This window comes from Nannobrachium achirus (assembly GCF_963921795.1).
Source record: "Nannobrachium achirus genome assembly, chromosome: 3".
In the NCBI taxonomy this organism is placed as follows: domain Eukaryota; kingdom Metazoa; phylum Chordata; class Actinopteri; order Myctophiformes; family Myctophidae; genus Nannobrachium; species Nannobrachium achirus.
The window spans coordinates 65899782-65922899 of NC_137812.1; the positions used below are offsets into that span (position 1 = coordinate 65899782).

A 23118-nucleotide genomic window follows, 5' to 3' on the forward strand; every position below is an offset into this window, starting at 1 on the left:
CCAATTTGAATAATTAGGCTAATTAGCCCCGCACCCCTGCATTTGCGTGTAATTAGCAACAAATGCAAGTTGTGCAGTCTCATTTACATAATTGATGCAGACCACGCCCCAACCTCATTTACATAATTGATGCAGACCACGCCCCCAATTTGAATAATTAGGCTAATTAGCCCCGCCCCCCTGCATTTGCGTGTAATTAGCAACAAGAAGCGCGCGTCAAATGCATGTTGTGCAGTCTCATTTACATAATTGATGCAGACCACGCCCCCAACCTCATTAGCATAATTAATGCAGCCTCATATACATGATAATCAGGCTCGCCGCCCCGCACGCGATGACACCCTCGGGGACCGCTATTTATTTATTTATTTATTTATTTAGGAAGGAAGGAAGGAAGGAAGGAAGGAAGGAAGGAAGAAAGAAAGAAAGAAAGAAAGAAAGAAAGAAAGAAAGAAAGAAAGAAAGAAAGAAAGAAAGAAAGAAAGAAAGAAAGAAAGAAAGAAAGAAAGAAAGAAAGAAAGAAAGGTTGCACGCTATTTAATTATTTATTTATTTATTTATGTATTTATTGAAGGAAGGAAGGAAGGAAGGAAAGAAAGGTTGCACGCTATTAATTATTTATTTATTTATTTATTTATTTATTGAAGGAAGGAAGGAAGGAAGGAAGGAAGGAAGGAAGGAAGGAAGGAAGGAAGAAAGATGTACGCTATTTGTTTATATATATTTATTTATTTATTTATTTATTTAGCCGATAGGCAGACGCCTGGGGGGGGGGGGGGGGGCGGAGACCCGATTCCGGATAAGCGGTTGAAGATGGATGGATGGATGGATGGATGGATGGATGGATGGATGGAAGGAAACATAGTCGGGAGGGAAATAAATAAATAAATAAATAAATGAATGAATGAATGAATGAATGAATGAATGAATGAATGAATGAATAAATGAATAAATAAATAAATAAATAAATAAATAGTCAGTCTCGACAGGGGCCTCATATGATAATAATAATAATTAATGAAATAAATAAAGCTCCTTTTAGTTGACCTTGTACCAGTGAGCCCAGCCAGTGCAGGGGGCGGGGCCATAATTAATTAATTAATTAATTATTTAAAGAATCAGTAGCCTACGCAGTCGGGGGAAAGTTAGTTGCCGGGGCCAATGTGTCCTTTCGGCCTGGTGCAGACAGGGAAATAATTAATTCATTCATTCATTAATTAAATAAATACAGCCAAGGAGTGTGTGTGTGTGTGTGTGTGTGTGTGTGTGTGTGTGTGTGTGTGTGTGTGTGTGTGTGTGCAACGTTTGGCATGGATAAATAAATAATTAAACCAGTAAGACTCCCTAATATATACTGCGTGGCGATTTGCGTGATTTTAGGGCAAAATCTGTAGGAGTAGTGTCCAGAATGGGTTTCGCCTCATGGTGGCGCTAGAAGAGGAGGAGAGAATCGATGGGTGGAGGGCAAGGACTGTCTGTGCAAAATTTGGCACGGATCGGCCAGCGGTTGCAGAGATAGGTTGCAGAGATATGAGCAGTGCAAAAGTGTGACGGACATACAGACAGCTGGTCGAGGTTTCGATAGTAACTGCGACCTGACGGTCGCAATCATTCATTTGTCAGCCTCGACAGTGGCGGCGCCCAAAACAGCTGATCCACAAGCTCACATATGCAGCCTTGTAGATCGGCTGTTTTTATTGTTTTATTTTTTAAATTGTTTCCCCTGCATAGTGCTTTGTTCTATCCGTCATTCAATGTTATATGAGATACTTCAATGGTTTCCTGTGGAAATAAGCTTAGTCTTTTCTAGGATCTCCTTTTAGTTGACCTTGTACCAGTGAACTGTACTGTCAATGACACTGTATACCTATGACAGTCCTATATCAATAATTAGTTCATTCATGAATGACTTCCCTGTGGAAATAAGCCAACAACATTACTGGGATCTCCTTTTAGTTGGGCTTGTACCAAATCATGTTTATTACGTATCTATCTATCTCTCTATCTATCTTCCTATCAATTAGTCACATGCATTCACATTGCACTGAATGCACGCACGCACAGGTCAGCTCAGCTTAGCAGCTGGCTTTTTTTTTTTTTTTTTTTCTCTCAGAGCTCCAGACTCAGACACCGAGGTCTCGGAGGGCACCCAAGCCGGACTGCGTGCTCTGGCTGCGGCCGCGAAGCGGCCGCGGCCCCCCTCTCAACCCCCTGGAGCCAGGTAGAGTCTGGTGAAATAAAACCTATCTCCCTTAATTGACACTAGCTGCCATGGCAGCTACGCTAGAAAACCCAAACCACGTCACCAATCAAGCCAGCCATGGCCCCCCAGCCCATGGGATACATTCTCCTGGCAGCCGGTTGGCTCTCCCCAATCACCTGACAAGGAAGTGTTCTCTCTCCTTCTCTGTTTACCTAGGAGCAGACCATAGGGAGCAGACGCATGAGTTGAGTGTTGCTTCAAACTATGTCAAGGGATGTATATAGATGTCACATTGCTCTGTTCAATTGCTCTTTAAACAACTTGGGACAACATGAGACGACGCTGTGTACATTTGGACACAAGACGTGGGTCAACGTGCCTCGTGAGGAGAGGAGGAGAGGAGAGGATGCACCATGGTGTCATGAACTTCAAACAGAAGCAGCGCGAGGAACAGGCAGAACCAGACGGCACTGAGGGTGAGAGGAATGAAAATAATGCTGTAATGCTTTGTCACAAAGATTGTATTTAGTTATAATATTCTAAATGAACTAAGCCAGTGGTTCTCAACCCTTTTACACCAAGTACCACCTCAGAGAAGAAAAAAATAGCAGATATACAAGCTTGTAGATCTGCTATTTTCACAATGTTCGCCTCTGGCTGACTTAATATTTGACAGTTTGGCCAGTCCTGTCGAATATTCGACTATTAGAATACTTTGAGGTTGAATAATTCTAATACTAAAAATCACTATTCGTGAATGCCCTAGTTTGAACCAGGATGGAACGTCATAATTGAGACGTGAGGTAATTACAAAACAATACATAACATAATATACTTTCCCCTTCCTTGAAATGTATTTGAGTGGAAGTCAGTGGAAGTACACATATCCCAAAATGTACTTAAAGGACAACTTAGTTGTTTTTTTACAACAAGGGTTCATATTTTAGATAGTCATTAGAGAAAAGAAAAGATGAGTGTTAAAATGTTTTCATTTACTCTTGTTTTAGTGATTTTAACGATTTTGATTTGCATGCATGGCCCCAGGTTCGGGGCATGCATGCAAGTGGCTAAATATGTATTTTTAGATACCATAGGCCCATTTCCAAGATGCACCGCAATCTTTCATGGGCAGATGTGACTTATGGGGGCTGGTGTAAATAGTAACACATTGCCGGCTTATTGTGTCTAAAAAGACATATTTAGCCACTTGTATGCATGCCCCCACCCACTGAAATCAAAATACTAAAATCGCTAAAACAATAGAAAGCAGTAAATGAAAACATTTTAACACTCATCTTTTCTTTTCTCTAATCACAATCTAAAATATGAACCTTTGTTGTAAAAAAACAAAGTTGTCCTTTAAGTACAGTACTCAAGTAAATAAAAGTGACTGACTGATACCACTGATACCCATTGACATGGGTATGGCACTATGTAAACTGTGAAATGTCACAGTACCTTATTGAAGAGCATCAGCTGGTCCACTGCAAAGGTCTCGTTGCCAGCCATTCCCATGCTTCTGACACGAATCCTCTTACCGAAAGCGTCGTAGCTAATCGCTCCCTGGCCCATAACTCCGTTGCTAAGTGACTATAGGGGGCAAAGAGAGAGAGAGAGGGTGTTAAATGTAACTTTATTTTGAATCTATACAATTGACCATATTCTCATGGTGGCCATTTGGCCCTCACGTGAAATGTGTGAATATGTTCAATAAGATCATACGTACCATAGCATAGTGTCCATTCATCAGTGGTGGCACCACTATGGACACAAGAGAGGACAGAATCATATTTTAAATGATTTTAAAAGATAGATGCTTCAGCATGAGTTGAAGTATTTCTATTTTACTAAATGTTATTCTATATTAGTTTACACACTGATTTCCAAAACATTCCAGTGCAATATCAAGTCAAAGTCCATATTACTCATGAATAAGATCAGTAATATCATTCAAAACCATGACAACCTCAAATATTGTCCAATATACTGTAGGTTTAACTCCAAATTCTCATATGAACAAATGTGTTTAGTGTGATAATTTGTGTTGGGGAGAATAACACATTATTACATACTGTATCATCACATATGTTTGATGTCTTAAGCCACAGAACCAGGATTGATTTGAGTTTTGTTAAACCTTTGGATTGGTTACCTGCCAGTAGGCTATGCCGTATAATATCAATAAATAGTATGGGCTACCATCGCTGTAGGGTGCTAGTGTATTATATTTTGACACTTGCAATGGCAATGTGAATGTATGTTTTCTCATGCCAATGAAGTTCATTTGAATTGAACCGTATGTCCAAAACCTTGACTTTTCAGGAAATGGAAAAAAGGACACCTGTGTGTTCCAAATGGAATGCACAGTAGTTATCATTCAGTCACAAACTTTTGTAAATATTAGCCATTTCTCTTTCATTTATCTACTTTTCATACACAGACTCCCAACTGGCCCCTACTGTAGGTAAACATCTGGAAATATACGGTCGTTCTAAAAACACAAACATGTACTGTTTTCAACCTGGTGTCCCTATTTTCAAGATTTCACTCTCTGGCACAACAGAGACAAATGTTTACTGGAAATGGTCTCAACTGTTTTGGAAAAACACAAATACACACTATACAGCAGCTACTTTTCTGTCCAACACATTGCAGCTCACCACAGGGCACAGGCTTCTGTGCAGCAGTTGACACCAGCGCCAGGCTGACGCAGGCCAGGAGACTCAGGAGGTTCATGGTGAAAGAGTAGAGAGGATCTGAGAGCGCTCTGCGGGCTTCAAGGTTACACACACCTCCCTATATACACTACTGCTCACTCACAGGTGGCCGCGCTCACACGCTTCTCTTCACCCCCGTCCGTGGATATGGCCTACATGTGAATGGCACAGTTTGAAAACACTTTCATGACAAGGTTATGCAACGGATCACGTTTTGTTTTCTGAAGACAGGGCTCATTGGTGAAGATTTAACAGATAAAACTTGTATGCACTATGCATCCATAGATTGCTATACCGTTGTTCCCCATTGAGATTGGCACATTTCCTGGGGCAAGCTGCCCAGATCACACGTCACACTTTTCTTATTTTTCACTCTCAAAAAGCGCCTGCAATGTATAGTGCATTTGAAACTACATTGCATTGCACATCGTGGGGTGGTCACTGCTTGCCTCCTGTGAATTGTTTGATTTTTTATTTGTGTTTACTTTCAGTTTATTTCGTTGCTGAGTGAGGTCAGCAGACAAAGTCACGTGAGAGAGATGGAAAAAAAAACTGGGTTAAATGTGCCAATCTCAACAGGAAACATCGATACATTTACAAAGGGTATACCAGAGCAACACTGAAAACTTTGCTTTTTTGTTTTCAATAAAGTCTGTTTGTTTCAATAAAGCCAATTGTTTGGTTTAATATTCTCCATGCACCTCTGTTGCTACTAAAAATAAAATCATCTCATACAGTTTTTCCCTTTTGAGAAACTGGATAATTGTGTCATGGTCTCAAAGACTCACTAGGGGTGCCGTGTTGATGGGAGGACATGACTCTGTAGTTTTCCTCTACCCACCTCCTCGAGTCAAGCCCACTGCCACAGACTAGTCTCTGAACTGCAGGTACAGTACCTCCATGTACAGTAACGTCACCTGTCCAATTCCCAGACAAACTTTTGCTTCGTGCACAGCCTCTCTGGGAGCTGGCCAGTTGTCTTCCATGCTGTAGTTTTAGATCCAACCTGTAGCTGCTCCATTTGGCGTTGGGCCAGAGGTTGCCCAACACCAGGAAGAAAAAAAACAAGCACGTCTCCGCCAGGTCAGGAAGGTTATTGTGGCCTCCTGGTGGCGCTATAATAGGCTGGCCAATGTGAAAAGGGTGCCTAGCCTGACTGCAAGCGTCAGACGCTTGCAGTCAGGCTCAAGTATAAATGCAAGGTCTCCGCGCACACCAAAAGACGTGCAAGACCATCAAACCACGCCATTCCCATTGAAATGCATTGGTAGAATCCACTCTCATAGGTAGAATATTAGTTCTGTAGTAGGGATGGGACGATATGACAATTTCATATCACGATTATTGTGACAAAAGAAATCGCAATTTACAATATTATCACGATAATCAAAATCCATTATCCTGGGGCTGAACATTTGCCAAAAAATAACGTTGCGACGCGTTGTGAGCTTGTAGATCGGCTATTTTTTGGCAAAGACATTTGATAGAGAGTGAAAAAAAGACTATCATCAAGTACATATAATATTATATGTACCTTTTACCGATTATAGAGGGTTTAAGTGGTACCGCATATGCAGCTCGGCAAATAAAAGGTGAATTGATCCCAGTGCATGACGGAGGACGATATCACGATAAATTAAATCTCTACGATACGATTATCGTGAGTGTTTTTTATCACGATAAACGATAATATTGCGTATCGTCACATCCCTGTTCTGTAAGGGCAGTTTAATTCTACCTATGAGAGCGAATTCTGACAATTCTTTTCAATGAGAACGGCCATTTGCGGATTTCTGCAACAAAAAAAAAAGTGTGAGACTTTAAACAACTAGATGTGAGGGCCGCTACGCAGACAAAAATGCAGCATAAAATTATGAAAATCTTCAAAGAGGGCTCAGCAAAAAAGCAACATGACACACACATTATAATTTATATTTATTATTCAGTATGCATGTTTAATTGCTAGTCTTATGAAGTCTGAAGTTGAACATTACATCGTATGTCATCATTGGCATCGCAAGGCGGACACTAAATAAACCAACACATCCCATTATTCAAGCAAGGAATTATTTTTAAATACTCTTTTCCAGGGGTCTTCAACGTCTCCAGGCCATAGACCCCTTAGTTGAGAGAGAGAGATGAAGCAGGGACCCCCACAACCTTTTCATAGATTCCATATACTGTAGTTTCATCGTTTGACAGCACAATCATCAGTGTATTTTGGATTCATGTCAATTTGTGTTTTCAGATATTTAACCACTTGAACCGTCAATACTTAATAAACTTCACCTTTCACTCTGTACTTAGTCTGCTCTTTTTCCTCTCTACACCAAAGCTCTTTGCCAAAAATAGCCGATCTACAAGCTCACAACGCCGTTGTGAGCTTGTAGATCTGCTATTTTTGGCTCAAGTTCTCAGAATATGGACGCTAGGGTTCAAGTGGTTAATATAAAAAAAGTTTCTATCACTCAAAGATTTGGAGGACCCCCTGTAGTAACTCTGAGGACCCCCTAGGGGTCCCGGACCCCCTGTTGAAGACCCCTGCTCTTTTCAGTGCAAAATAGCTAAAGCAAGGCTAATCAATAGAAGAATGATTCCAGGTCGTTACGTATATATTCAAATTGTCACTTGGATCTTTCCCCCCCAGTGTTAAAAAAGTAGCCATCTTAAAAAAAGGAAAGAAAAAAAAAGGCAGTAGTTTACATCAATCAATAAATAAAAAACTAAAACGTAGAACTGGCAACCATCCATACCATGTGAATGGATTTTAGGAGGGAACACAACCGTAGGTTCCCTTGATGTGCAGCAAATAATCAACAAATAACTCAACAAATATACATATGCTAGTATTAACATTGTGTTATGATACTGTAATGATGTTAAGAAATTCTACACAAGTTCTACATCGCCACTGTCAGGAAGAAACCTTGTATTACACCATATTAAACCATTTTTCACCCGGTGTCAATTGTCTAATAAGATCCTGGTTGCTACACACCCTCTGCCAACCTGGGGAGACAACGGACTGACCTCATGTTTCCTTCTATTCATGAGGAGTCCAAGTCGATTCTTTTCACCTGACAGGGGGGAGTTTGGAGGAGTTTCCACGGTTGGACGTAGCGCGTGGAAGGAACACGTTATTCCAACCAGTTCCTTTCCCCTCCACCCGGCTGGCCAGGGGGAGGTAGTGTAGTGTAGAGACCAGGATTACTGCATGTTTTTTTGTGAGGGTACCTACCCTAGGAGACACGGGGAGAACATGCCAACTCCACACAGAAAAGAAACCTTGTATTACAATATATAAGCCGCTAACCCAACTTGTTATGCTCCGTCTTACTTTGTTGTATAACTGTGCTCGCACAAATGTAGCGCAGAAAATAGCCAGCCAATATACAAGCGTAGCCTAGTAAACCACTTCCGTAATCCAGAATGCTTTCCGAAAGAGGCTGGTTTACAAGGCTAATATAAACATATATAGATCGGCTATTTTCACTGTTCTTTTTGAAAAAACTATGGAGGCCAGCAGGTTGAGAGTGGTTATGTTTGTATGTGGGGCTTTAATCTGGCAAGCCAATCTGCGTCTGATCTCTATGTTTCGCACATTCAGCTATCCAGGAATTTGATGTCTGGCTGCGAGTGACTGCTCTTCGTTTAGGGATGGAATCGAGACACCGATGATTTTGCATTTCCCGGAGAAGTAACTGTTTTGGACATGCAAGGTTTCCACCCGACCAAGACAACATGAATCGATGGAGGGCTCCATGAAAATACTGTAAACTGTTCCCACTTGAAGTACACAAGGCTCCTACATATTGTTCAAAATGTAATCCCTTTTCCTTCCTTAATGTATTAACCAGTTTGGGAAGGTTTACTGAATGCTGATGGTGACAATACAATGAGTCACTTTGCGTATACTTCGCCCACTACCATGTAGGAACCCAGTGTACACTGTGAATCCATGCAAGAATAATATCGTAACTGTCGTACAAGAGCGTCAAGCAAAAAGCAACAGTTCTGGACATGCAAGGTTTCCACCAACAATAATATCGTCTCTGTCAGGTGGAAACCTCATACGTCCAAAATTGTTACTTTTCAGGATAGCAAAAGTTGCAGGTCTACAAGCTCGAAACACAGTCAAGGAGTGAGCAGATCTGCTACTTTTGATGCTTTTTGTGGCAATAAATTACAAAAAATATATAATAATAATAATAATAATATGGAGTTAAGAGGTTTCTGACTGACAGCGATGATGTACTGTATTACAGTGGTTCTCAGCCTGTGGGTCGGGACCCCCAAATTATTTTGAGGGTATATGCACAGGGTATATACACATTTCTAAAGTGACAATTTAAGGACTTTGTAATACCTCTAAAATGACAAATTAAACATTGGCCAAATTGTCAAATATTGGAGGCAGAAATTTTGAAAATAGCCGAACTACATCTAGATCGGCTATTTTCACAATAGAACCGTGTTATACAAAATGTTATGCCTCAACTCTTAGTGCTCGTCAGGGTGGGGGTTCCCTAGTTCCTATATGATTATTTTGGGGGTCGCGGCCTGAAAAGGTTGAGAACCACTGCTGTATTAGATTGAGATATTACTGTGATAACACAGGAAAAAGAAAAGAAAACACCCCAATGGAGTGGTGTACCATAACAGGTCCAATCCAACAGTGTTTCTGCAGTGGTCCAATCCGGTGGTGTCTCATTGTTTAACGTGTGTGGCTCAAACTCAGGTTGAAAAGGCATCATCTTCATCCGCTTGGATCTCAAGCCAAAATATATATATAAATAAAAAGTTGAAACGAGACTTTCACAAACTTTCACAAGCCACATTCAGTCAGTCATCAAATATTCCATTTGCTCTTCCCTACTGTTCTTCTTTGCCCAGGCTCACCTTCCTTTGTCTGTTCAAAACGTATCTACCAACGTCTAAGTCACTCTACAGTACATGGATTTGGAAACCCAATTAAAACCGCCATCTTCATTTCCCATCTTTTTTTCCTTCTGTTTTCACTCTGCCTTTCAACCTCTTGCCTTTTCCTCTACACCCAAGCCAACCCTCATTTATTCTTTTTCTTTTAATTCTTTCCAAATCGCAGCCTACTCTCATCCCGTTAGATTCAATCATAGTCGCAAAATCTACTCATCCCCCATATCTTTCCCTACATAACTGCCTACGTCAAACCCAACTCGGTCTCAAGTTATTAAACGTGAAACGTTTAAAGTTCAACATCATTCAAAAAATGTTTCGGAAATGGCAGCTCTACAAGCTCACTCCGTGCCATCTAAACAATTTCTAGATCTCATGAATACTAAATATACATCCACCGCCTCCTTCTCTTGACACACACACACACACACACACACACACACACACACACACACACACACACACACACACACACACACACACACACACACACACACACACACACACACACACACACACACACACACACACACGGACCATGTAAAACCTTTCATTAATTAAGAGTTCAACACAGACATTAGACATACATTCAAACAGACAGACAGACAGATCAGACATGCAGGCTGTCTTCTGTGTTCATTCATGGGGCATACAACGGATTACCGAGTGACTCAGAGTCTTGAACCAAAATATCCATCTTACTTTTCTTTTTGTGTTGATCTCTTAAAAGATTCCCTTTCGTTTATGTACACAGCTCAGGAAAGAGTTTATTGGCTATGGGGTAGTCTCGTGTAGAAGAGTTCATTGGCTATGGAGTAGTCTTGTGTTTAAGAGTTTTATGGAGTAGTCTTGTGTAGAAGGGTTTATTGGCTATGGGGTAGTCTTGTGTAGAAGAGTCTATTGGCTATGGGGTAGTCTTGTGTAGAAGAGTTTATTGGCTATGGGGTAGTCTTGTGTAGAAGAGTTTATTGGCTATGGGGTAGTCTCGTGTAGAAGAGTTTATTGGCTATGGGGTAGTCTTGTGTAGAAGAATCTATTGGCTATGGGATAGTCTTGTGTAGAGGAGTCTATTGGCTATGGGATAGTCTCATGTAGAAGAGTTTATTGGCTATTATGGGGTAGTCTCGTGTAGAAGAGTCTATTGGCTATGGGGTAGTCTCGTGTAGAAGTCATGAGAGAAGGAGGAATAATAGCCAGCCTCCAAACACAGGCTATATTTCACCTGCGTCGTACGCGGTTACGCAGCGTGTGGCTCACCAGAAAATAGCCAATCTGCAAGCTTGCAATGACTCGCAGTGCGGCGCGTTGTGAGCTAGCAGATCGGCCATTTTCGGTGTGCGGCAACCGGCGTGCAACAATGTACAAATCAGGTGTCACCTCAGTGTTTTGACTATGGAAGTCAAATGGCTGAGGGTAAAAGTCACTGTACTGTTGTCAGCCAGCTTGGTGTGCGCTCAAAAAGGGTAAAGCTTCCAAAAGGTAAAGCTTTTTGTGTTCATCAAGGGAAGGATGGAGGGTGATTCCTTTGAGACAAAGAGGCTTCCGGAGGTTCGGCTGCGGAGGTACCAAACCTTCTCCGTCTCACTCCTCCTCTGTCTCCCTCTGTCAGCAGTCTGAGACCTCAGAGCAGCTTTCCCCGGTGGTTCCTCTCCGTTGGCGCACAGACTTCTCTTCATCCTACAGGAATCACACACTTATTAATCCTCAGCTACCTACAGTACATACTGTGTGTGTGTGTGTGTGTGTGTGTGTGTGTGTGTGTGTGTGTGTGTGTGTGTGTGTGTGTGTGTGTGTGTGTGTGTGTGTGTGTGTGTGTGTGACTGTGTGTGTGTGTTCAAAAACAGAACGACCAAAATGCATTTGGGTCCCCATCCGAGATCAATGGGGGTACATTTGCTATAATCAAATCATTGGCTTAGGAATGCGACAAATACAAAAAAAAATGATTGGCATGGCATGAGTAATCAATAGAAAAAAATACATTTTGTGGGTGAACTACTCCTTTAAAGTTAGGTTTAGGTGGTCGGATCAACAGGAGGTCGAACCAAAATAGTAAATCTTCGTCCTCCCCTGACTTTCCGCGCTGCCAATTACAAGCTTCCGCTGCCTTAAAGGTGATACACCATGAAATTTCACTTTTCCTATTTTAAAACCTTTTTTGGGGTCCCATTAGCACCTTCTATCCTCACAAAGTCCCATTTCTGACCGTTGTGTCTTTCTCTGGTTTTGAGAAGGCGAAGGTTAAAAGTATCCCACGGGTTCTCAAAACAGGCTATCCAGATTTGCTGACGATTGTGACGTCATCATCGGCCGTTTTTGAAAAAAAAAAAAAAAGAAAAATCAAAAAAATGTTTTCTTCAAAAAAAATTTTTTTCAAAAAAAAAAGTTTTGCAGTTCAGGCCAAAGGTGGTACTGCAGCTGAAATGCTCTGAGAGCCATTCAAAAATGAGAGAGGCTCTCTATTCAGGAGTGGTAATTTAGCCTCAAACCTTTTGAAAAACGTTTTTGGGACATAAACAATATGACATAAATACTTTTTAAATGCATGGTGTATCACCTTTAACCAAGGTGCTTTTTTGGGGCTTTGGTCAAAGGTCATCCAGATTAGGAATCAAACCGGCGCCGCCGCCAGGCATCCATGCCTATGTGGTATGCGCCTGGACCAGTAGGCCAGCGGGCGCCCCTAAGCGAGGTGCTTTTTTGATACACTCGGACTGAAAGACCTGCAAAAAAGGGGAGTCCCGTTTGTGCTCACCGTCTGGAAGACTCCATTGTGGCCCCATTCTACAGGGGAGTGGTCCTCGGGGTCTTCTCCATCGTCCTCCTCCTCCTCCCCGTCCTCCTCCCTCACCGTGTCCATGCCGTCCTCCTCGTACTCCGTCAGGCAGTCAGACTCCTCCGCTGCATGGAGAGCATGGAGACGTTTAACCACCTCGCTCGTAAATGGTAAATGGTGCATTTATATCACGCCTTTATCCAAGGCGCTTTACATAGAAAGCATTACATTCACCCAGGGTTCCCCGATTAGTTTTCCCCAAGGGCCGAATCATGTCTAGGGTACCAAGCCGAGGTATACAACATTGCAGGGGGCGACGGTGGTGTTCCCGCAACTCCAGTGACAGTTCAGATATCGTCGTTGTCGGGTGAAAATCTTGTATGTCCAAAACCATTTGTTTTGTATTTATCATTTTAAAAACGATTTAAACTAGTGAAAACAGCCGATCTACAAGCACACAACGCCTCGCGGTGCGAGGCGTTGTGTGCTTGTAGATCTGCTGTTTTCACTACTTTTGTGCGACGGCCTCGTATGATGAAGCAGGGCTTTACTTTGTGAAAGAACATACACATTTTGAGATACCGCGGGCCGCCTATTGGGGAACCCATTCACACACACAGTCATACACCGACTGCGGAGGAAACCATGCAAGGCACCAACCTGCTCACCGGGAGCAACCAGGGGTTCAGAGTCTTGCTCAAGGACTCTTCGACGCCAACTCTGGGGGAGCCCGGGATCGAACTGGGAACCCTTCGGGAACCCTCCGTGTTCAAAGACAGTTTCTCTACCTCTGAGCCACTGCCGGTTATTATATTAATTATATTGGTTGACCTGAGTCTCCCCAGTCAATACTTGGCCCCATCCTTTTCCCCCTCTATACCAAATCTCCTCGCCAAAAACAGCCAATGTATGAGCTCACAACACATCGTGTTGAGACCCATTGTGAGCTTGCGGAGCTACCATTTTCACAGAATGTTCGCCTATTACTGTAGAACGTTCCTTTGGCCATTATGACGTGCCCACGTCATAATGGGACACTAGGGATAACAGGGACACTAGGGATTAAAGGATTTATTGTTTCAAGCATGACGTTGTATAAATTGAGCTTTAGGCGTTGCATCTAACACGAAGGAAAGTGTGCCATAGTGAAATGAACCTCACCGTCTGCAGTTACAAAGCTTGTGACTGGCTCTATCCTGGAGACTATCTCCGCCAGGTCAGTGAAGTCAGCACTTGGACATGTACAGGACTGAAAGACAAGCAAAGAAAATGGAGATTGGGAAGAAGAAGAAGAAAAATAATCTACAGTACAGTCACATGAGAATCCTAGACAAAATCCTAGATCACAAACTTCAATTGCTATTTAGTGATATTTGTGTGTGTGTGTGTGTGTGTGTGTGTGTGTGTGTGTGTGTGTGTGTGTGTGTGTGTGTGTGTGTGTGCGTGTGCGTGCGTGTGCGCGTGTGTGTGTGCGCGTGCGTGCGTGCGTGCGTGTGCGTGCGTGTGTCCAAGTAATCTGTGGAAAACAACTTACTCAACCAACACTACCTCTGCAGATATAGGCATTACAACTGGCTGCCCTTGGAGTACGGTTAATTTCATAATTGCTACTAACCAATGGATTAAGTGGATGTGTCAGTGTGCCCCCCATGGTGTAATCTCCCACAACCCTGTACAGGGGTATGCCGATGATATTGTGTTAGTCTCTATGGAGGAGAGTACTATTAAATATATGCTCGCCAGGACAGATCATTTTTTAGAATGGTCAGGCCTAGAGGTGAAGAACACAAAATGTGCCGTTTTGTATGAGAGGAGGAGTGGAGGGAGCCGGTGGTATATCATTCAAAAACAGACTCACCCCCAGCATTTACAATAGCATCGGAACCCATACGTGTGTACTCTCTTCACGAGACATACAACTATTTAGGACATAAAGTTAACATCGCAGGTGAATGGAAAGAGCAGGCTAACAACATCCTGTCTGAATACACAGCTATAGGCTGGACCTGATTGACAGGTGTCCACTGCCATTGTCCATGAAGTTGGAGGCTGTCAGACAGGTGGCGCTCTCCAAAGTCCAACACCTGTTCTCCAATGTCCACATACAACAAAAGGTACTGTGTGAGATGAACGACAACACAGTTAGCCTGGTGCGTAAATGGTTTGGCCTCAATACACATAGTACCCGTGACATTATATTTCATCCACAGTGGGAGGGAGGCAGGGACGTGCTGGCCATTGGGAAAAGCGGGACAACTCCCGAACGGCCGGTTCGTTCCCGGCCGGTCCAGGCTGGCCATTAGGAAAAAAATCAAAATAAAATGTCGGCCTTCGTTCCATTTTGGGGGCTGGGCGGCCAACAAAGTAAATCGTCACTGTCGGGCAGAAACCTCGTATCTCTTTCGCAAAGCAAAGCCCTGCTTCACCATACAAGGCCGTTGCACAAAAGTAGTGAAAACAGCAGATCTACAAGCACACAACGCCTCGCACCGCGAGGCGTTGTGTGCTTGTATATCGGCTGTTTTCACTAGTTTAAATCATTTTTAAAATGATAAATACAAAACAAACGGTTTTGGACATACAAGGTTTCCACCTGACAACGACGAAATATAACTCATGTACAGTAATTGGCCCACTGGCTTGTCACTTGTCATGATCTGAAACGGCAAATCTTTGAGTAGCAGCAGCGCTATAGAGGGCGCGCAATGAGGGCCTCTCCAACTCTTTTTCCCGGGCTGAATCAGGGGCCCAGCATGTCCCTGGAGGGAGGGTTAGGCCTGCCAAACGTGGAATGGATCTACACCACATGCGGATTTCCCACCTTCTAAAAATGCTGAATAACGATGACAAGGATGTTAGGGAGCTGGCTCCATCCTCCCTGTTCCTGGACCTGAGGAGGCGTAAGGTCCCATTGGCCAGGGATTCAGAGCCCCATTTCCTTGGGTTCAGGAGGAAACCAAACAGGAAACTGGACACCCGTTCTGCTGGTTTCGGGGTCTGGTCAGATTGGCCAGACCTTAATGACCTCTGTGTCCGTACTGGAGTGGTCCCTACAATGGGTGGGGTCTGACTCTGGGACTGTGAGGGTCTCAGAGGACTTTATAACAGACCCCCTCATCCAGGTCAGGGCAACAGCCACCTGCTGGTCACAGTCACCTGCTAACAGCTACAGGTGCCAGACGTGTCCTCATGGATCAACACGTCCTTGTATGCATCTCCTTTGTGTGGACATAAATAAAAGGTTAAAGTGTGTGTGTGTGTGTGTGTGTGTGCGTGTGTGCGTGCGTGCGTGCGTGCGTGCGTGCGTGCGTGCGTGCGTGCGTGCGTGCGTGCGTGCGTTGGTGACGAAACTTTTTTGCATACATCGACTAAGCCCCTCCCCTTCATTAACATACGGTCGTCTGCAATTTTTACGCGCTGGGAAACCTACCTTAACGCCCTCATTAGCATAATGTATGCGAGCATAATGTATGCGCACCACGCCCACACGCATTTCCAAACCACGCCCCGCCCCCAATTTGCATATGTCGACTAAGCTCCTCCCCTTCATTTACATACGGTCGCCTGCATTTTTTACGCGCTGGGAAACGCCACTTAACAGCCTCATTAGCATAATTTATGCGGACCACACCCACACGCATTTCCAAACCATGCCCCGCCCCCAATTTTTTTAAGTCGACTAAACTCCTCCCCTTCATTTACATACGGTCGTCTGCTTTTTTTACGCGCTGGGAAACCTACCTTAACGCCCTCATTAGCATAATGTATGCGAGCATAATGTATGCGCACCACGCCCACACGCATTTCCAAACCACGCCCCGCCCCCAATTTGCATATGTCGACTAAGCTCCTCCCCTTCATTTACATACGGTTGCCTGCATTTTTTACGCGCTGGGAAACGCCACTTAACAGCCTCATTTGCATAATGTATGCGCACCACACCCACACGCATTTCCAAACCATGCCCCGCCCCCAATTTGCATACGTCCACGAAGCTCCTCCCCTTCATTTACATACGGTCGTCTGCTTTTTTTACGCGCTGCGAAACCTGCCTTAACGACCTCATTAGCATAATGTATGCGAGCATAATGTATGCGCACCACGCCCACACGTCCACACGTATTTCCAAAACCTGCCCCGCCCCCAATTTGCATATGTCGTCTAAGCTCCTCCCCTTCATTTACACACGGTCGTCTGCATTTTTTACGCGCTGGGAAAGGCCACTTCACAGCCTCATTAGCATAATTTATGCGAACCACACCCACACGCATTTCCAAACCATGCCCCGCCCCCAATTTGCATACGTCCACTAAGCTCCTCCCCTTCATTTACATACGGTCGTCTGCTTTTTTTACGCCCTGCGAAACCTGCCTTAACGACCTCATTAGCATAATGTATGCGAGCATAATGTATGCGCACCATGCCCACACGTATTTCTAAAACATGCCCCGCCCCCAATTTGCATATGTCGTCTAAGCTCCTCCCCTTCATTTACATACGAGTCGTGATGCGACTCGTTGTGAGCTTGTAGATCATTACGTTATGCCCACTCATTAAGTTAGACTCCTCCTCTTGTTGAAACCACGCCCACTCATTACGTTAGACTCCTCCCACTCATTAAGTTTGACTCCACCCCTTGTATTTACACGTCAGCGCGGTGACGAGAACGCTTGTCATGCGGCCTCATTTACATAATTAATGCAGACCACGCCCCCAACCTCATTCACATAATTAATGCAGACCATGCCCCCAATTTGAATAATTAGGCTAATTAGCCCCGCCCCCCTGCATTTGCGTGTAATTAGCAACAAATGCAAGTTGTGCAGTCTCATTTACATAATTGATGCAGACCACGCCCCAACCTCATTTACATAATTGATGCTGACCACGCCCCCAATTTGAATAATTAGGCTAATTAGCCCCGCACCCCTGCATTTGCGTGTAATTAGCAACAAATGCAAGTTGTGCAGTCTCATTTACATAATTGATGCAGACCACGCCCCAACCTCATTTACATAATTGATGCAGACCACGCCCCCAATTTGAATAATTAGGCTAATTAGCCCCGCCCCCCTGCATTTGCGTGTAATTAGCAACAAGAAGCGCGCGTCAAATGCATGTTGTGCAGTCTCATTTACATAATTGATGCAGACCACGCCCCCAACCTCATTAGCATAATTAATGCAGCCTCATATACATGATAATCAGGCTCGCCGCCCCGCACGCGATGACACCCTCGGGGACCGCTATTTATTTATTTATTTATTTATTTATTTATTTATTTATTTATTTATTTATTTATTTATTTATTTATTTATTTATTTAGGAAGGAAGGAAGGAAGGAAGAAAGAAAGAAAGAAAGAAAGAAAGAAAGAAAGAAAGAAAGAAAGAAAGAAAGAAAGAAAGAAAGAAAGAAAGAAAGAAAGAAAGAAAGAAAGAAAGAAAGAAAGAAAGAAAGAAAGAAAGAAAGAAAGATTGCACGCTATTTAATTATTTATTTATTTATTTATTTATTGAAGGAAGGAAGGAAGGAAAGAAAGGTTGCACGCTATTAATTATTTATTTATTTATTTATTGAAGGAAGGAAGGAAGGAAGGAAGGAAGGAAGGAAGAAAGATGTACGCTATTTGTTTATATATATTTATTTATTTATTTATTTATTTAGCCGATAGGCAGACGCCTGGGGGGGGGGGGGGGGGGGGGGGGGGGGGGGGCGGAGACCCGATTCCGGATAAGCGGTTGAAGATGGATGGATGGATGGATGGATGGATGGATGGATGGATGGATGGAAGGAAACATAGTCGGGAGGGAAATAAATAAATAAATAAATAAATGAATGAATGAATGAATGAATGAATGAATGAATGAATGAATGAATGAATGAATGAATGAATGAATGAATAAATAAATAGTCAGTCTCGACAGGGGCCTCATATGATAATAATAATAATTAATGAAATAAATAAAGCTCCTTTTAGTTGACCTTGTACCAGTGAGCCCAGCCAGTGCAGGGGGCGGGGCCATAATTAATTAATTAATTATTTAAAGAATCAGTAGCCTACGCAGTCGGGGGAAAGTTAGTTGCCGGGGCCAATGTGTCCTTTCGGCCTGGTGCAGACAGGGAAATAATTAATTAATTCATTCATTAATTAAATAAATACAGCCAAGGAGTGTGTGTGTGTGTGTGTGTGTGTGTGTGTGTGTGTGTGTGTGTGCGTGTGCATGCAACGTTTGGCATGGATAAATAAATAATTAAACCAGTAAGACTCCCTAATATATACTGCGTGGCGATTTGCGTGATTTTAGGGCAAAATCTGTAGGAGTAGTGTCCAGAATGGGTTTCGCCTCATGGTGGCGCTAGAAGAGGAGGAGAGAATCGATGGGTGGAGGGCAAGGACTGTCTGTGCAAAATTTGGCACGGATCGGCCAGCGGTTGCAGAGATAGGTTGCAGAGATATGAGCAGTGCAAAAGTGTGACGGACATACAGACAGCTGGTCGAGGTTTCGATAGTAACTGCGACCTGACGGTCGCAATCATTCATTTGTCAGCCTCGACAGTGGCGGCGCCCAAAACAGCTGATCCACACGCTCACATATGCAGCCTTGTAGATCGGCTGTTTTTATTGTTTTATTTTTTAAATTGTTTCCCCTGCATAGTGCTTTGTTCTATCCGTCATTCAATGTTATATGAGATACTTCAATGGTTTCCTGTGGAAATAAGCTTAGTCTTTTCTAGGATCTCCTTTTAGTTGACCTTGTACCAGTGAACTGTACTGTCAATGACACTGTATACCTATGACAGTCCTATATCAATAATTAGTTCATTCATGAATGACTTCCCTGTGGAAATAAGCCAACAACATTACTGGGATCTCCTTTTAGTTGGGCTTGTACCAAATCATGTTTATTACGTATCTATCTATCTCTCTATCTATCTTCCTATCAATTAGTCACATGCATTCACATTGCACTGAATGCACGCACGCACAGGTCAGCTCAGCTTAGCAGCTGGCTTTTTTTTTTTTTTTTTTTCTCTCAGAGCTCCAGACTCAGACACCGAGGTCTCGGAGGGCACCCAAGCCGGACTGCGTGCTCTGGCTGCGGCCGCGAAGCGGCCGCGGCCCCCCTCAACCCCCTGGAGCCAGGTAGAGTCTCCCTTAATTGACACTAGCTGCCATGGCAGCTACGCTAGAAAACCCAAACCACGTCACCAATCAAGCCAGCCATGGCCCCCCAGCCCATGGGATACATTCTCCTGGCAGCCGGTTGGCTCTCCCCAATCACCTGACAAGGAAGTGTTCTCTCTCCTTCTCTGTTTACCTAGGAGCAGACCATAGGGAGCAGACGCATGAGTTGAGTGTTGCTTCAAACTATGTCAAGGGATGTATATAGATGTCACATTGCTCTGTTCAATTGCTCTTTAAACAACTTGGGACAACATGAGACGACGCTGTGTACATTTGGACACAAGACGTGGGTCAACGTGCCTCGTGAGGAGAGGAGGAGAGGAGAGGATGCACCATGGTGTCATGAACTTCAAACAGAAGCAGCGCGAGGAACAGGCAGAACCAGACGGCACTGAGGGTGAGAGGAATGAAAATAATGCTGTAATGCTTTGTCACAAAGATTGGATTTAGTTATAATATTCTAAATGAACTAAGCCAGTGGTTCTCAACCCTTTTACACCAAGTGCCGCGCTGCGAGCTTGTAGATCTGCTATTTTGAAAAAAAAAAAAAAACTGAAAATTTGAATTTTGACCCGATTCTATAAGTGTCTTTTGAATCTTTCTAAGATTTTTGGAAAAAACCTATGTTTCTATGTCAGCAATCTGGCCAGCCATCGTCAAAGAAAAGGTCCTTTTCACTTAACTGGAGCTCAGTTAGTCTGTTCTTGAGAGACTACTATGTCAGTGGTGCTCAAACCTTTTCATGTGAAGGACCCCCAAAATGATAGTTATTTGGCCACGGACCACCATTTCAAAATATCTAGTTCCAGGGACCCCCCAGAAACACAATTTGAGTTACAAACGTTCGCTTTGAAAATACATATATTCAAAGATTTGCACACATTTTCACGACTTTTTCAAAAATAGCAGATCTGCAAGCTCACAACGCCTCTGTGAGCTTGTAGATCGGCTATTTTCACAATGTTCGCCTCTGGCTGACTTAATATTTGACAGTTTGGCCAGTCCTGTCGAATATTCGACTATTAGAATACTTTGAGGTTGAATAATTCTAATTCTAAAAATCACTATTCGTGAATAGTTTGAACCAGGATGGAACGTCATAATTGAGACGTGAGGTAATTACAAAACAATACATAACATAATATACTTTCCCCTTCCTTGAAATGTATTTGAGTGGAAGTCAGTGGAAGTACACATATCCCAAAATGTACTTAAAGGACAACTTAGTTGTTTTTTTACAACAAGGGTTCATATTTTAGATAGTCATTAGAGAAAAGAAAAGATGAGTGTTAAAATGTTTTCATTTACTCTTGTTTTAGTGATTTTAACGATTTTGATTTGCATGCATGGCCCCAGGTTGGGGGCATGCATGCAAGTGGCTAAATATGTATTTTTAGATACCATAGGCCCATTTCCAAGATGCACCGCAATCTTTCATGGGCAGATGTGACTTATGGGGGCTGGTGTAAATAGTAACACATTGCCGGCTTATTGTGTCTAAAAAGACATATTTAGCCACTTGTATGCATGCCCCCACCCACTGAAATCAAAATACTAAAATCGCTAAAACAATAGAAAGCAGTAAATGAAAACATTTTAACACTCATCTTTTCTTTTCTCTAATCACAATCTAAAATATGAACCTTTGTTGTAAAAAAACAAAGTTGCCCTTTAAGTACAGTACTCAAGTAAATAAAAGTGACTGACTGATACCACTGATACCCATTGACATGGGTATGGCAGTATGTAAACTGTGAAATGACACAGTACCTTATTGAAGAGCATCAGCTGGTCCACTGCAAAGGTCTCGTTGCCAGCCATTCCCATGCTTCTGACACGAATCCTCTGACCGAAAGCGTCGTAGCTAATCGCTCCCTGTGCCATAACTCCGTTGCTAAGTGACTATAGGGGGCAAAGAGAGAGAGAGAGAGAGAGAGAGGGTGTTAAGGAATGTAAATGTGACTTATTATGAATCTATACAATTGACCATCTCATCGTGGCCATTTGACCCTCACATGAAATGTGTGAATATGTTCAATAAGATCATACGTACCATAGCATAGTGTCCGTTCATCAGTGGTGGCACCACTATGGACACAAGAGAGGACAGAATCATATTTTAAATGATTTTAAAAGATAGATGCTTCAGCATGAGTTGAAGTATTTCTATTTTACTAAATGTTATTCTATATTAGTTTACACACTGATTTCCAAAACATTCCAGTGCAATGTCAAGTCAAAGTCCATATTACTCATGAATAAGATCAGTAATATCATTCAACACCATGACAACCTCAAATATTGTCCAATATACTGTAGGTTTAACTCCAAATTCTCATATGAACAAATGTGTTTAGTGTGATAATTTGTGTTGGGGAGAATAACACATTATTACATACTGTATCATCACATATTTTGATGTCTTAAGCCACAGAACCAGGATTGATGTGAGTTTTGTTAAACCTTTGGATTGGTTACCTGCCAGTAGGCTATGCCGTATAATATCAATAAATAGTATGGGCTACCATCGCTGTAGGGTGCTAGTGTATTATATTTTGACACTTGCAATGGCAATGTAAATGTATGTTTTCTCATGCCAATAAAGCTCCTTTGAATTGAATTGTATGTCCAAAACCTTGACTTTTCAGGAAATGGAAAAAAGGACACCTGTGTGTTCCAAATGGAATGCACAGTAGTTATCATTCAGTCACAAACCTTTGTTAATATGAGGCATTTCTCTTTACTTATATACTTTGTTACTTTTCATACACAGACTCCCAACTGGCCCCTACTGTAGGTAAACATCTGGAAATATACAGTCGTTCTAAAAACACAAACATGTCTTAAACCGTTTTCAACCTGGTGTCCCTATTTTCAAGATTTCACTCTCTGGCACGACAGAGGCAAAGGTTTACTGGAAATGGTCTCAACTGTTTTGGAAAAACACAAATACACACTATACAGCAGCTACTTTTCTGTCCAACACATTGCAGCTCACCACAGGGCACGGGCTTCTGTGCAGCAGTTGACACCAGCGCCAGGCTGACGCAGGCCAGGAGACTCAGGAGGTTCATGGTGAAAGAGTGGAGTCTTCCAGGTAGAGAGAGGATCTGAGAGCGCTCTGCGGGCTTCAAGGTTACACACACCTCCCTATATACACTACATGCTCACTCACAGGTGGCCGCGCTCACACGCTACTCTTCACCCCTGTGCAGTGGAAATGGCCTAGATGTGCTGTAAATGGAAAAGTTTGAAAAGGATTTCATGACAAGGTTATGCAAAAGATCACGTTTTGTTTTC

At 42.8% G+C, this 23118-nt stretch overlaps 2 protein-coding genes across 2 annotated transcripts in view; one reads left to right on the forward strand and one right to left on the reverse strand.

Annotated features, from left to right (window-relative positions):
- Positions 1–21702, reverse strand: part of LOC308282401 (ependymin-like) — a gene marked incomplete at both ends in the record, with an annotated part of 63037 nt that extends 41335 nt beyond the window's left edge. The window contains one exon of the mRNA XM_080722746.1: positions 21589–21702. Within this exon, the coding sequence (XP_080578872.1) occupies positions 21589–21702 (114 nt within the window). The remainder of the gene's footprint in view (positions 1–21588) is intronic.
- Positions 1–23118, forward strand: part of shoc2 (SHOC2 leucine rich repeat scaffold protein) — a 618526-nt gene that overhangs the window by 229294 nt on the left and 366114 nt on the right. The gene's annotated exons all lie outside the window — the stretch shown is intronic.